The 12,190-nt window shown below is 54.8% G+C and overlaps 4 protein-coding genes across 13 annotated transcripts in view; 2 read left to right on the forward strand and 2 right to left on the reverse strand.

Annotated features, from left to right (window-relative positions):
* SGF29 (SAGA complex associated factor 29) overlaps positions 1-2,012 on the forward strand; it is an 85,894-nt gene extending 83,882 nt beyond the window's left edge. For all 5 annotated transcript variants that reach the window (XM_036919498.2, XM_057487110.1, XM_036919501.2 and 2 more), the window contains 5 exons: positions 227-356; positions 426-572; positions 764-799; positions 903-1,065; positions 1,808-2,012. In XM_036919498.2, the coding sequence (XP_036775393.2) occupies positions 227-356; positions 426-572; positions 764-799; positions 903-1,065; positions 1,808-1,924 (593 nt within the window). In that variant the 3' untranslated portion in view covers positions 1,925-2,012. The remainder of the gene's footprint in view (positions 1-226; positions 357-425; positions 573-763; positions 800-902; positions 1,066-1,807) is intronic.
* Positions 2,013-2,172: 160 nt separating this feature from the next.
* Positions 2,173-5,269, reverse strand: LOC118929428 (sulfotransferase 1A1). 3 transcript variants are annotated; one of them, XM_036919505.2, is made up of 8 exons: positions 5,128-5,269; positions 4,291-4,439; positions 4,080-4,205; positions 3,894-3,991; positions 3,300-3,426; positions 3,113-3,207; positions 2,451-2,631; positions 2,173-2,375 (listed from the first exon to the last, which is right to left on the reverse strand). In XM_036919505.2, exons 2-8 carry the CDS (start codon positions 4,436-4,438, stop codon positions 2,227-2,229), a joined length of 924 nt encoding a protein of 307 aa, XP_036775400.1. In that variant the 5' UTR covers position 4,439; positions 5,128-5,269; the 3' UTR covers positions 2,173-2,226. The 3 variants fall into 3 exon arrangements, with proteins under 3 accessions (XP_036775400.1, XP_036775401.1, XP_036775399.1); XM_036919506.2 differs by having other exon boundaries at positions 2,173-2,339; positions 4,291-4,474; XM_036919504.2 differs by having other exon boundaries at positions 4,291-4,474.
* Positions 5,270-6,227: 958 nt separating this feature from the next.
* Positions 6,228-9,462, reverse strand: SLX1A (SLX1 homolog A, structure-specific endonuclease subunit). Of its 4 annotated transcripts, none has more exons than XR_008992162.1 (6): positions 9,096-9,462; positions 8,537-8,588; positions 8,110-8,448; positions 6,694-6,821; positions 6,436-6,588; positions 6,228-6,350 (listed from the first exon to the last, which is right to left on the reverse strand). XR_008992162.1 is itself a non-coding variant. In XM_036919508.2 (6 exons), exons 1-6 carry the CDS (start codon positions 9,281-9,283, stop codon positions 6,321-6,323), a joined length of 825 nt encoding a protein of 274 aa, XP_036775403.2. In that variant the 5' UTR covers positions 9,284-9,462; the 3' UTR covers positions 6,228-6,320. The 4 variants fall into 4 exon arrangements, 3 of the variants coding, with proteins under 3 accessions (XP_036775403.2, XP_057343096.1, XP_036775404.1); XM_036919508.2 differs by having other exon boundaries at positions 6,436-6,523; XM_057487113.1 differs by lacking the exon at positions 9,096-9,462 and adding an exon at positions 8,681-8,825 and having other exon boundaries at positions 6,436-6,523.
* BOLA2B (bolA family member 2B) lies at positions 9,061-10,437 on the forward strand. The gene is made up of 4 exons (XM_036919511.2): positions 9,061-9,179; positions 9,738-9,802; positions 9,899-9,996; positions 10,297-10,437. Exons 2-4 carry the CDS (start codon positions 9,740-9,742, stop codon positions 10,394-10,396), a joined length of 261 nt encoding a protein of 86 aa, XP_036775406.1. The 5' UTR covers positions 9,061-9,179; positions 9,738-9,739; the 3' UTR covers positions 10,397-10,437.
* Positions 10,438-12,190: the final 1,753 nt, after the last annotated feature.

A 12,190-nucleotide genomic window follows, 5' to 3' on the forward strand; every position in this document is an offset into this window, starting at 1 on the left:
CTAAGTCCTCCATTACTGACATCTCACCATCGGTTAGTGTGGCCTGGCAGTGTCTCTCACTTGGGCATCTAGTGGAGGGGGCAGGGGTCACATCTGGGCCTTTGGTGCTGGCCCAGGAAGGGGGCTTCAGATTGAGCTCCTGACAGCTCAGGGCAGGTGTGCTAGAGTGGGTCTGGGGGCACACACCCTGTCCCTGGTGCCTCAGGGGCTTGCTTCCTTCCCACAGCGGCCAAGATTGCAGGCTTGTACAATGATTCGGAGCCCCCTCGGAAGACCATGCGCAGGGGGGTGCTGATGACCTTGCTGCAGCAGTCTGCCATGACCCTGCCCCTGTGGATCGGGAAGCCTGGCGACAAGTGAGAGCAGGCCCAGGGTTGGGGAACTGGCAAGGGAGGGGCTGGGACTAACACTTTATTCACCCTCAGGCCCCCACCCCTCTGTGGGGCCATTCCTGCTTCTGGGGACTACGTGGCCAAACCTGGAGACAAGGTGGCCGCACGGGTAAAGGCTGTGGATGGGGATGAGCAGTGGATCCTGGCTGAGGTGGTCAGTTACAGTCATGCCACCAACAAGTGAGTGGATACCCTGCCCCTGGGCTGCCCCATCACCCATCTGCAGGAAGGGAGAGCAGCTCCCCCTGGATTGCCTCTGGGGACAGGGATGGTGTGTGAAGCAGTGGCTTCTGGGGCTGCTTACCTTCCCCATGGCTCCCTGGCTCAGACTGCACCTCCCCACCTCCACCTTTCCCATTGTTCACCCACAGGTACGAGGTAGATGACATTGATGAAGAAGGCAAAGAGTGAGTATGCTAGCCAGGGAGGGGCTGTGGAAGCCTGGGGTACAGCCAGGCTGCTGGGAAGGAGTCCCCCTGGCCAGGGTTTGACCTAAGCACCCCCCTCCAGGAGACACACCCTGAGCCGGCGGCGTATCATACCCCTGCCCCAGTGGAAGGCCAACCCTGAGACGGACCCTGAAGCCTTATTCCAGAAGGAGCAGCTCGTGCTGGCCCTGTATCCCCAGACCACCTGCTTCTACCGTGCTCTGATCCACACACCCCCACAACGGGTAAGGCAGCCTCCATGGGAGAGACCATCCATGACAGCTGGGCTGGAAAGGTGTCCTATCCCTCTTGTCCTCATTGCCTCTGAGCTATGTGGAGCATGATGCCCTCTCTTACACCCTGCCCTGTAACCCCTCCAGCCCTGTTCAAGGGCAGTGCCCACCAACCCTCTTCCCAGCCTTCAGAGCTATCACCAGCCCTGGGGGGACCAACATGTCCTCAGGTCTGCCCTTGCTTTTGTGTTGACATGGGCAGTGGGAGTCCAGAGTCCCAAGACAGAAGCACAGTGCCTAGGGCCTGTCTTCAGCCCCAGGCTCTGCACTGCTATCCCTTCTTGCCTGAGGCTACTCCCCCTCTACTAGAGAGAATATTGTTGGCACCCTAATCACCATCACCCACCCAGTGGTTTAAAGGCTGTTCTCCCTCTTCCTCCAGGATCCTTGCCTGCTGGCTTCTCAGTGGTCCTTGATCCCTTTAACGCAGGGTCCCTGAATGGCATCAGACCTGCCAACAGTTGCCCACCTATGTAGGTAGCCAGTCTCCCTTTTCCCTGTTCTTTATCCCCTGACCTGGGCCCTTTGTTGCTAAGAAAAGATCAGGGACTCTGCTCAAACATCTAGACTTCTTGAGGGAAGATGAGGTAATGAAGGACTGGGAGCCCACTCACCAGAGGTTCCTGTCAGTCTAGGCCTGGGGGGCCTCGTCTGGGGGTCTCTAACCAGCCCCTCTGTTTGACCCCTGCTGCAGCCCCAGGATGACTATTCAGTCCTGTTTGAAGACACCTCCTATGCAGATGGCTACTCCCCTCCCCTCAATGTGGCGCAGAGGTATGTGGTGGCTTGTAAGGAGCCCAAGAAAAAGTGAAGCAGGCTGGCAGACTGGCAATCTCCTGCCACCATTAAGGGGGAATAAAACAAAAGATTTTGTGACCAAATAAATACTCTTTCCCCTGCCCATGTCTCCTGGGTTTTACTTGTCCAGACCATCTTCCTCTTCCCATGTAGGGCAAGCTGAACCAGAGGCAGAGGGGGAGATGGCTTCCTTGGATCCCAGTGGGCATTTACTCTTTTCAGCTCAGGTTTACTCTTGCCTCCCAATAGTGGCTCTCCATGTAACACAAATTGCATTTTATTCTGGAGGGCATAACCAGGTTTGTTGTACACCACTCATGGCTCTGAGCGGAAACTGAGGCTGCAGCCTGCCATCTTTTCAGCATAGTCAGTGTCAAAGTGCTCATTCTGGGCCACAGTGAAGGTGGTTTTCCAGTCCCCTGCAATGCCTGGGTAGTGAGAGAAGGAAGGAGGCTGGAGGGCCCCTGTGGCCCTGGGCTGGCTGTAGCCGCTGCTTCCAGCCTGGCCTCCCCAAATGGCCATCCTGCATGGGCACTCACCTTTCCTCATGAAGGCGGAAATCTTGTGGTCCATGATGTCCAGGGGTATGGTGCTATAGTTGGTCATGGGGTTCTTCTGCATCTCCTGGAAAGACGTGTGCTGGACGATGCGATCCACAATCTCCTCTGGCAGGGAGTGCCCCACAAACTCCAGTATCTTATGAATTTCCCTCTTGGGGTTCTGGAGCAGCAGAGGGGCTCTTCAGTGGAGGTAGGGACTGTTCACTGAGCAAACAAAAGGGAGGCCCCTCTCGAACCTCTCAGGGAGCTGGCCACTTTGACTTATAGAGGCTTCTCAGGCCCAGCTCCTTGACTCTGCTCCTCTCCCTGGGGCAAATTTAATTGTCTTCTGCCCTGGAATCCTATAATAAGCTGTGCTTGGGTCCTTATGGCTGAGGACAGACAGGGTCAGTCCTCTTTTGTAACTGTGGCCTTCAGGGAGAAGCAATAGCAGCAAATGGCTGATCAGTGGTGAGCATGTTGCTGACTCAGGTGCTGCCCAAGGTGGCCTTGCAGCTGTAATTCCTGGGTGGGGTGGGAGAGCTGAGAGGACTGTTGTGAGGGCTGCACTAGGAGAAGGGGGCTGAAGGCCTTGGGGGACCCCATGAGGTCCCTGCCTCCCCACGTGTGACACGGAGGAAAGTGGCAGCAGGTGCTCTCACCTCTTTCATGTCCTCATAGAAGAGGTAAAGAACAGGGTGGGTGCGACTCAGCTCCCACCACTCCTGCACGTGCTGGTACCAGGACCCATAGGACACTGGGGCAGGAGGCACAGACACAAAGGTGGGGATTAGTTTTAGCCAGCTACCCCTCACTCCACTTCCCTCCTTCCCCCAGAGTCAGGCCTACCTTCCCCATCCATGAACTTCTCCAAGAAACTGTCCCAGGTGCCAGGCTCAGGATGCACTTTGGCCATGCGGTAGAAGTGGTAATAGGAGACAACCACGTCCTTTGCATTGCGGGCAACATAGACCACCTGAAGGAAGAGATGTCCCCCACCCCCAGCATCACCACACAGCACACCAGGCAGTAGATATTCCACCCTTCACAGCAGCTTGGCAAGGGAAGAATTGGGCTTAGAGGCTGACTTGCTTATGGTGCCACGGGATGGGTGTGATTGACCTGATGCCGAAGTCCTGGCTGGTCCTTGGAACCACATTTTGTACTAATCTAATCCTCTTAGTGCCACCCACAACCAGATTTGGAATAAGATTGCCAGTTTCCCACCAGCCCCTTCCTCCTCAGGCCTATGGGCACTCAGACTCTGCTTTTCTCGGCTCTGCACAGGAGTCTCACTTTCACTGGTCGTTTGACCCCCCTCAGAGCATGAGGCAGATGGCCTCCCCACTTCAGGTGAGACTAGGCTTGAGAGAGTGAGCCTTGCCCAGAAGACAGGGCCAAAGCTGGCATGGCCCCATCAGCTTCCTTCCCTTTGTCACTCACCTTGACCTTCTGATCCAGCAGGGTCTGGGGGAGCAGGGCCAGGGGTAAGTGTGTCTTGAGGATCCGTGGTGGTGGCATATCTTTCAGAACCTCTAAACCTAAGCCAAAGGTTGGAAAAGTCTGCTGAGCTGGAGCCCCAGTCTTAGCTCCCAACACTCCACTTGTACCCCATGCCTTGCCACACACCTGTGGGAATCCCTGGGGCCTTGAACTCAAGGAAGGGCACCCGGATAAAGATGGGGGCCCTGCGACACTTCTCTAGGTTGCCACCCTGGTAGATCATGTCCAGGATCTCACTCACCCATGTGGTGCCTGGAGAGGGAGGGAAGCGAGGTGAGCAGGGCCTGGGGCACACCCGTGCAGCCCAGGAGAGGAGTGGGTGTCCCTCATCACCTACCAGATTTGGGGTAGGTGCTGATGAGCAGGTCATCTGGCCGGGCTCGGAAGTTCTCCAGTGGCTCCAGTGCCTCTGCAAAGTACTTGATGAGAGGGACCCCCTTCACATACTTCAGTGGTGGGCGGGAGGTGTCCCGGACCAGCTCCATGCTGCAGAACGGGCCCGGTAAGTGTGGCCTGCTTACCTAAACAACACAACAACACTCTCTGTTGAAATCATGCTTTGTGTCAAGATGAGGAACAGGCTGAGGGAGGCTGAGCAAACTTGCCCATACTCATGAAGCCAGTGATTAGTAGAGCTGCTCGTGCCTTTGATTTGCCTGCAAACCTTTTAAAAATTGCAGTGCCATACCCCAAACCAATTAAATCGCTGTCTGGCAGTGGGCCCAGGTAATGTTTTTGGAAGCTCTCCAGGAAATTCCAGTGTACACTTGAGAAAGCTACTACTCTAGGGCCTACCAGTTTTCTTTCTCTTAGGACTTCCTGGGCACTCCCTGTTGTCCCCTCCTTGAACTCCCTAGGCCCCTCACATACAGAAACCTCCGAAAGGCCGGTGATCCTGCTTGCCCAGCCACATTTCCCTGAGGTTCAGGGATAAAAACAGCCAACTGAGCAACTGAGCATGTTCTTTGGGGACCAGAGTCTGGTATGTGAATGAGCAAAACTGTGATGACTCATTGGAAGAAGGGAGGGAGGGGGCTTCCGGCCAGGCTGGGGCTGGCAGATTGAGATGGGCTATCCTTGAGAAAGGGCAGGACATTAAAGGTAGGAGCAGAGAGATGGACAGGGTGTGGGACGTCTGGCCCATTCCTCCCCCCACCCACCCCCCGGCACTGACCTCTCTGGATCTTGGCCTTGTGACCACCTGTGCTGTGGCTGAGCGTGGGTGCGGTGTGGTGAGTGCAGAACTGCTCTGAGCCGAAGGTTTTGTAGGTCCAAAGTGGGAGGGATCCGAAAACCAGCACTGGGACTTGGCTGTCCTTCAGGAAGGAAAGGGTGGAGTTTAGGGGTGGGAGGGCCCCTCTCTGCTCCCGTGGTCACCCCAGCTGACTCATGCTTAGGCCGGTTTGAACCAAGGTGTGGGCTTAGCATATAAAACAACAGAAGAAAGACTGAAACTAGACAAAAAGGCCAATAGTTCTCTGGGGTTTTTTGAGCTGTAATTCTGGCTCCTGACCTGCTGTCTCTACTCTACCCCGGCAGGACAGGTCAACAGATAACTTTTTCCAATGAACCTGGTGCAAAGAGGGCAGAGTGGAGGGGAAAGGTAGGACACTCACCTTCCTGCTAGCTCCAGGCCAGCCTTAAAGCCGCCAAGGGTTCAGGCATTCCAGGAACTGCTGACTCTGACCACAGGCCAGTCCAGAGCCATGTAGGTAGGCAGGCTGTGATGGGAACTGGGACAGAGGAGAGCAGGCAGGCTCTTTTTGAGGCAGCATAGCATTTGAAAGAGCAAGAGCACTGGATCTACCCTGAGAATGAGCCTGGCTCCATGCCACCCGGGACTTCATGGAGACTCACTTGTGGCTGGTGAAAAAACAATGGCCCCCAGAAGGTGCTTCTCCCCCACCCTCACTCCAACCCTAGGTTTGAAAGGAGTGCTGTAGACAGAGAAAAGGAGTTGGGGCTTGGAGAGCCACAGGGCCCCATGGAAGGAGATCCTCCTCCCATCTCCCCTGTGACCTTTGTCCTATTTGTATTAAAGTCCAAAGTCAAGCTGGGCACCAGATGTGGATGGGCTCTGAGTCAAGGGTGTGAGTCTTCCAAGCACTCAAAGGAATTGTGTGACCTCAGGGGCATGCTGGGGAGGCTGGTCTATGCTGGGGCTAGAGCCCTCCAAGCGTCCCACCCTATCCCTCCCCTGTTCTCTGGAGGCCTCAGAGACTGGCAGGGCCTCTGCCTCCCAGCTCCACCACCCAGCAATCACTAGACGGTACCCTTAACTCAGACTTTTTATTGTGCTCAAGTAAAAACTGCCGAGACCCACAGGGGGTGGCACAGAAGTGTGTGGAGGATTGGGGATACTGAGGATCAGGTCTCCAGCAAGTCTGTCCAGTGTTCCTGTGGAGACAAGAGGTATGGTTGGTCGAAGGCAGTCTAAGGAATGGGGTAGAGTAGGGACGCTGCAGCCAAAGCCACCTCTCACCTCTTCTAATTCCAGGTCCTCCTCTTCCTCCTTGGTGCCCATGTGGTACAGCCAGATCAGGTCTCCCCAGAGCAGTGAGTTCTTACAGCTACCAAGGGGTGCAGTTGGTAGAAGACACAGAGTCAAGATCACAAGCGTCCTCCAGGCTATGCTCTGGGGCAGCAAGATGAGGACTCAGCTGCCCCGGGCCTGGACTTGGACAGCTGGGCACCATCTTCCCAGAGCTAGATCAGGATGGGGTCGGTGTGCTGGACTCACCCGGGGCACTGGCCCTCCAGGGGCAGAAGCTGCCCTGGCTCCTCTTGCAGGAACTCCCCTGCCAGGCAGATCATATGGGCTCTTAGGGGGCAGCCAGCATAGGGGCAACAGAGGGGGCCCTCTCCATCCTGTCAGGGCGGCAGGCAGGTAAGAGAGAAAATGGGTAGTAAATGATGTAGCTAATACTCATAAAAAATATCTATGGATCAAACACTGCCCCAAGGGCTTTACATAAAAAAACCCTATAAGGCACATACTACTATTTGCATTTTATACATGAGGAAACAGGCACAGAGAAGTTAAAATGCTTGCCCATAGGCACTGAGCTGGCCAGTTTTCGCTGGGCCTTAGCAGTGATTATGTAACAGCATGGCCACTGAGGCCAGCCCTAGAGTTCCTTACAGGCTGATGATCCCAAGCAGGCCACTGAATCTCTGTATCCACCCACTCAATTTACATTTACTGAGAGCGCAGTAGAAATTAGACCCACCATTTCAGTTAATTTATTAAATATTTATCAGCCACCTGCTCTGTGGCAAACCCTGTTTACAGTAGTGAACAAGAACTGCCCTTGTGGAGTTTAGTATGGAGGATAGAAGAGGCTGGTAGGATTTAAATAAAATATACAGCTCTTCCTTCATTTAAAATCAGATTACCTCCTGATAAACCCCATCGTAAATTGAAAATATTGTAAATAAAAAATGCATTTAATACACCTAACTTACCAAACATCATAGCTTAGTCTAACCTACCTTAAATGTGCTCAGAACACTTACATTATTAGCCTACAGTTGGGCAAAATCATCTAGACAGCCTTTTTTACAGTAAAGTGTTCTGTATCTCATATAACTTACTGAATACTGCACAGAAAATGAAAAACAGTGGTTGAATGGGTACTGAATGATATTTAAGTAGGCTCAAGACCCAGTGGCTGACTGGGAGTTACAGCTGGCTGCTGCTGCTCAGCTTCACAAGAGAATGACTTTATCACTTGGCCAGGAAAAGCCCAAAATTACTGTATGTGTATTGCTTTCACAACATCGTGAAGCCCAAAAATCGTTAAGATGGCGTGGGAATCATCTGTATGTCAGATAAAAGTAAGTATTAAGGCTTTTATAAAAAAAAGGCAGGGACGTGCACAAGAAAGTTGCAATTTTAGATGGAAAGCCAAAACCTCGTGAAGAAGGTATCATTTATTAAGACTGAAGGTCTAGGGAAGAACCTTCCAGTCAAAGGCCCTTAACAGAAGGTTACTGGTATTGTGGAGGGGCTCCAAGTACTACCATCCCCATTTTGGAGATGAGGGCAGTGTCCAAAGGGTCACTGCACGGCCTCATCCCTCAGTAAATAGCTTGGTCCTAAGTCCTCCGGACCCTAGACGCCCTGCTACCTGGGGAACCAGGTGGAGTATCTCACCTTGAGCACACGCCCACACACGGAGCAACAGGCCTCAGGGGCCTGGTCCGGCTCGGACTGTGTGTCAGCAAAGGGAACTGCGGGGCGCCTCGGAGCAGAAGCCCGGGGAGGCAGAGGCCCAAAGGCCAGGGGCACGTGCTGCGGCGGCGGCGGGCAGAGATCACGGGAGAAGTCGGCGCGCAACCAGCGCAGGGTGAGCGGAAGGCGAGCCCAGGGCGGCGCGCGCAGCATGTGCGCGAGCACGCGCAGGTGGAAAGCAAAGGCGGCCTCGGCACGTAGGCGCGGACCCACGTGCGCCAGGCGGCGCGAGGCGTGCGGGTGCTGCCAGGCCCACTCGAACTGCAGAAAAGAGTATGAGGCTTCGGGGTCGCCCCAGGAAGGCCCCAAGGCCCAGCCAGCCCTCCCTCTGCCCCTGCTCCTTTCTTACCCGAAGGGCGGCCACGGCAGAAGGGAAGCCGTGCACGATGAGCACCATCTCCCTGGGGAAAAGAACGAGGGCGCAGCCTCTGAGTCCTCAGCTCCACCCCCATGTCAACTGAATGCCCTCGTCTTGGTTCGCCTCCAGTCCTACCCTAGCGTGGAGTCCTCACACCCAGTTTCAAGCCTAGCCCACGAGGCCATGCTCGCATCTGCCAACCTCTGGCACCGCCTCCTGCACAGGTACGCCCTACCTAGTTCCTCTACCTTTCAGGTTCCCTCTATCCCAGAGCCAGCCTCGCTCACTAGCCATCAGTCGCTGGCCTAAGCCCAGATCATCAGTCGCTTTCCTACCCAGCCCCCGCCTCTTGAGTACAACCACCGAGTAGCACAGGACTCTGCGAGAGGCCCGCCCTCGTCACTAGAACCCCTCCTCCAACCCTGCTTATCTGCCCCACCCGCTCCCACCCACTATCACCGGCCTGGCCCCGCCTCCATCAGGCCTCTCCTCCGCCGGGCCCGCCTCTGGCTTGTAGTCCTTTAGACCGTGATCCGCTATCCCGTCTTACCAAGGTCCGCGCCCGCTTGTCCTGTAAGCCCCGCCTTTCTTGCGGCCCCCGTTGTGCTGCTGGACCCGACGAGCAGGGTTGACGGTAAACCCCACATAAACGCGGCCCCGGTGCCGAGGGTTTAGGCAATAGAGCAGATAGACGCCGAAAAAGCGCCCGGGTCTCGCTGCGCCCCTTGCGGGGTCCATCAGGACTTGTGGGTTGATTCCTGTGGCCTATGACTTCAGGGACAGCTATGTTGCCAAGGTCGAAAGATGCTTGTCTCGGAAAAAACGCTTAGGGGCGATCCCGAGGTACTCCAGTGGTCACAGCAGAGGCCCTCTCCTGGCTGGAGTTAGGGCGTACAAACCGACCCACACACCCCAGGCTGCTGTGCAGCCGGCGAGCACCAATTAGCATCCGCTTGGGCCCATTTCGTCTTTATGCAGACTCTGATTGGCTGACTGATAGTAAGCGCGGAAAACCTGAACTGTTGAAAAGCCGGGCTTGCGTGAGGGCGGAAGTGCTGGGCCCATGAATGCCTTAGTGAGGGCGGAAGTAGAGGCCTCAGCGGAAGTGGCGCCAGTAAGGACGGAAGCAGTGTGGCTGAGGTCTCAACTGGGTTTCCTTCCCGTCTGGGCTACCGTCCACGCTGGGCAGCAGCGATGGAACTCAGTGCCCAGTACCTACGGGAGAAACTGCAGCGGGACCTGGAGGCCGAGCTCGTGGTGAGTTAGCTGCCCAGATCCGCCAGACTAAGGGGAAAGGGCTCCTGGGAGTGGGAGGAAGGGGAAGAGCACCATCCACACCATTCTGCCCCACAGGAAGTGGAGGACACGACTCCTAATCGTTGCGCGTCCAGCTTCCGAGTTCTCGTGGTGTCATCAAAGTTCGAGGGGAAGCCGCTGCTTCAGAGACACCGGTGAGATTCTGGCACACCTCGTACAGCGTGGTCACAGCTCCGGAACCATAACCCCGGCCACTCCCCGCAACCTAACGCCCTCAACCCCGCCAATGCTGCCCAGTATCATGGACCACGACCCCAAGGATCCCGCCTTCGTGTCCCCTGCTTCGAGTGTTGACACATAGACTCTACTTTTCTTGTACCCAGAACCCAGGAAATATACCTGGGGGAGACATCGCCAGCCTCCCTGGTCACCCTAGCTTTGGGGATTGCAACTCAGTCCTGGCCTGCCATTTGCTAACCCTCTTTCTCCCGCAGGCTGGTGAACACGTGCCTAGCGGAAGAACTCCTACACATCCATGCTTTTGAGCAGAAAACCCTGACCCCAGAACAGTGGGCCCGTGAGCAGCAGAAATGAGGGACCGCAGTCTGCACAACCATTAAATTTTATGAAACAAGGCCAGCTTCTGTGTCATTGTGTTATGGGTTGAGAAGCAGGAAGGGCTGAGTCCAGTGCCCGGATATTCCCTGCCCTGCCACTCTACGTTGTTTTACGTTGGTCAAGTCCCTGTCTACGCACAGTCTTCTGAGTTCCCACTTACAAAATGAAAATTGTATCCTTAAAATCCCTTCCAGAGTGGGCCTCACAGGCCTCTGTAATTCTTGGCAGACCCCTAGGAGTACTGCCTCCAGCCACTCAACCCACCCATTTGTTGATCATTGCTGTGGGTTCCTGCCCTCTGGCAGCTTTCAAGATACAGAGATGAGAAAGTACTTAGGGTTTCAGAGTGTTGGCCAATTGAACAAAACACTCCCTTTCCTCCCCCACACCCAATGCCAGAGACATAATAGGATTCCATACATCTCTGCAGGTTTCCCCCAGCCCTTTACAGCCTCTGGAACTTGGTATCCCAATAGGGGCTGCCCAACACTTGGAATGCTGATGCTTCCTGACCCACTGGAGAAGGTCCAGTGACCCTTTAGCCCTAGGCTTGATATGGCCACCACCGCCTCTGGGGTAGACCATTAAGTTTTCAGGAATGGAGGTGTTGGTAGGGAAATAGGGATAAGATTAGAGCAGGAAAATAAGGCCAACCTGAGCCACAAAATTGAGGCAGGTGATTCCCCTAGTATCGGTCTTAAACACGGGAGCCAAAGTTGGTAAGGCCTTGCACAGATGAGGTCCCTGAGGCCCAGAAGGGATAGCAAGTGACCTGGTTGGGGCCAGAGCTCTTTGGGAGGGAGAAATTGTAGGTTTCAACCAACCCACCCACCCTCTTCCCCTGTTTTCAAGGCCATACCTCCACCTTGCCCCCAACATCTCCCTCTCTTACTCCTATCAGAGGGATAGTGGGCAGATAAAGCTGGAAGTCAGGGTGATGACAGGTTAACCCTTCTGAGTTCCAGGAGTCGTTTCCTGAACTTAGTATCAGTTCCCCTCGGCCAGGAGGAGAACGAGTGACTACGTCAACTCAAGTTCACTTCCCTATAAAGGCCCATCACCACCTTTGTACAGGAGGGGCTCAGAAAAGGAACTTCACCTCTTTAAGAGGCCCAGGCTTCAGATTTTTTTGATTCTGTCTTTATCACAGCCCTGATTGGATCCCCTCAATGTGTTCACAGAGCTGTGATGGTGGCCCTCCCCATTGTATTCACAGGCAGCTGAGGCCTGGAGAGAAGTGCCTTGCCCAAGGTCACATGGCTTGCATAAAGGGTGGGACTCAATCGGGCAGATGGGGACAAATGTACAGCTGCCTCATGGGGCTCTCTACCCAGCTCTGGCATCCAGCAGAGGGAGGAACTTGTAAGTGGGGCATTTAGTCCTTACTAAGGTCCCTGAATGGTAGGAATGAAGCCCCACTGATCTGGAGCCCCATCCCTAATATCCCTGTGCCCTAGCTCAAGGGTCACTTGCAAAGTCAGGCATCAGAAACCCACTCCCAAGCTCCCACTTGATAGGGCCAGACAGATCCCACAGTACAGTACTGGGCTTAAGAGGCAGCCACACTGGGACAAAAGTGCCCTGAACTGAAAAGGGAGCCTTAGGTCATGACTCAGGACCTACCCATCAGCAAGCCTCTCCCCTGCTCTGTGCCTCAGTTTCCTCACTAAGAGTGCTTAAGCCACACCAACCTGTAAACCAGGGTTGTACTGTTGCTCTGGTTTGAAGCTTTTTCCTCACAAAAGAGCCCCTTATTCTGATCCCTTGGAC

Source organism: Manis pentadactyla, chromosome 10 (genome assembly GCF_030020395.1).
Source record: "Manis pentadactyla isolate mManPen7 chromosome 10, mManPen7.hap1, whole genome shotgun sequence".
NCBI lineage: Eukaryota > Metazoa > Chordata > Mammalia > Pholidota > Manidae > Manis > Manis pentadactyla.

Bases quoted from the DNA above. Each gene is read 5' to 3' on its own strand.
- SLX1A (XM_036919508.2), bottom strand. From the start codon at position 9,283: ATGGACCCCGCAAGGGGCGCAGCGAGACCCGGGCGCTTTTTCGGCGTC. The intron at 8,589-9,095 runs GTAAGACGGGAT...TCTTTTCCCCAG, and splicing joins ACAAGCGGGCGCGGACCTTG to GGAGATGGTGCTCATCGTGC. The intron at 6,351-6,435 runs GTGAGAGGTGGC...TTGTCTCCACAG, and splicing joins AGGACCTGGAATTAGAAGAG to GAACACTGGACAGACTTGCT.
- LOC118929428 (XM_036919505.2), bottom strand. From the start codon at position 4,438: ATGGAGCTGGTCCGGGACACCTCCCGCCCACCACTGAAGTATGTGAAG. The intron at 4,206-4,290 runs GTAGGTGATGAG...CTCCCTCTCCAG, and splicing joins CAGCACCTACCCCAAATCTG to GCACCACATGGGTGAGTGAG. The intron at 3,427-3,893 runs GTGAGTGACAAA...CTCTTCCTTCAG, and splicing joins TGCTGGATCAGAAGGTCAAG to GTGGTCTATGTTGCCCGCAA.
- BOLA2B (XM_036919511.2), top strand. From the start codon at position 9,740: ATGGAACTCAGTGCCCAGTACCTACGGGAGAAACTGCAGCGGGACCTG. The intron at 9,803-9,898 runs GTGAGTTAGCTG...TCTGCCCCACAG, and splicing joins ACCTGGAGGCCGAGCTCGTG to GAAGTGGAGGACACGACTCC. The intron at 9,997-10,296 runs GTGAGATTCTGG...TTTCTCCCGCAG, and splicing joins CCGCTGCTTCAGAGACACCG to GCTGGTGAACACGTGCCTAG.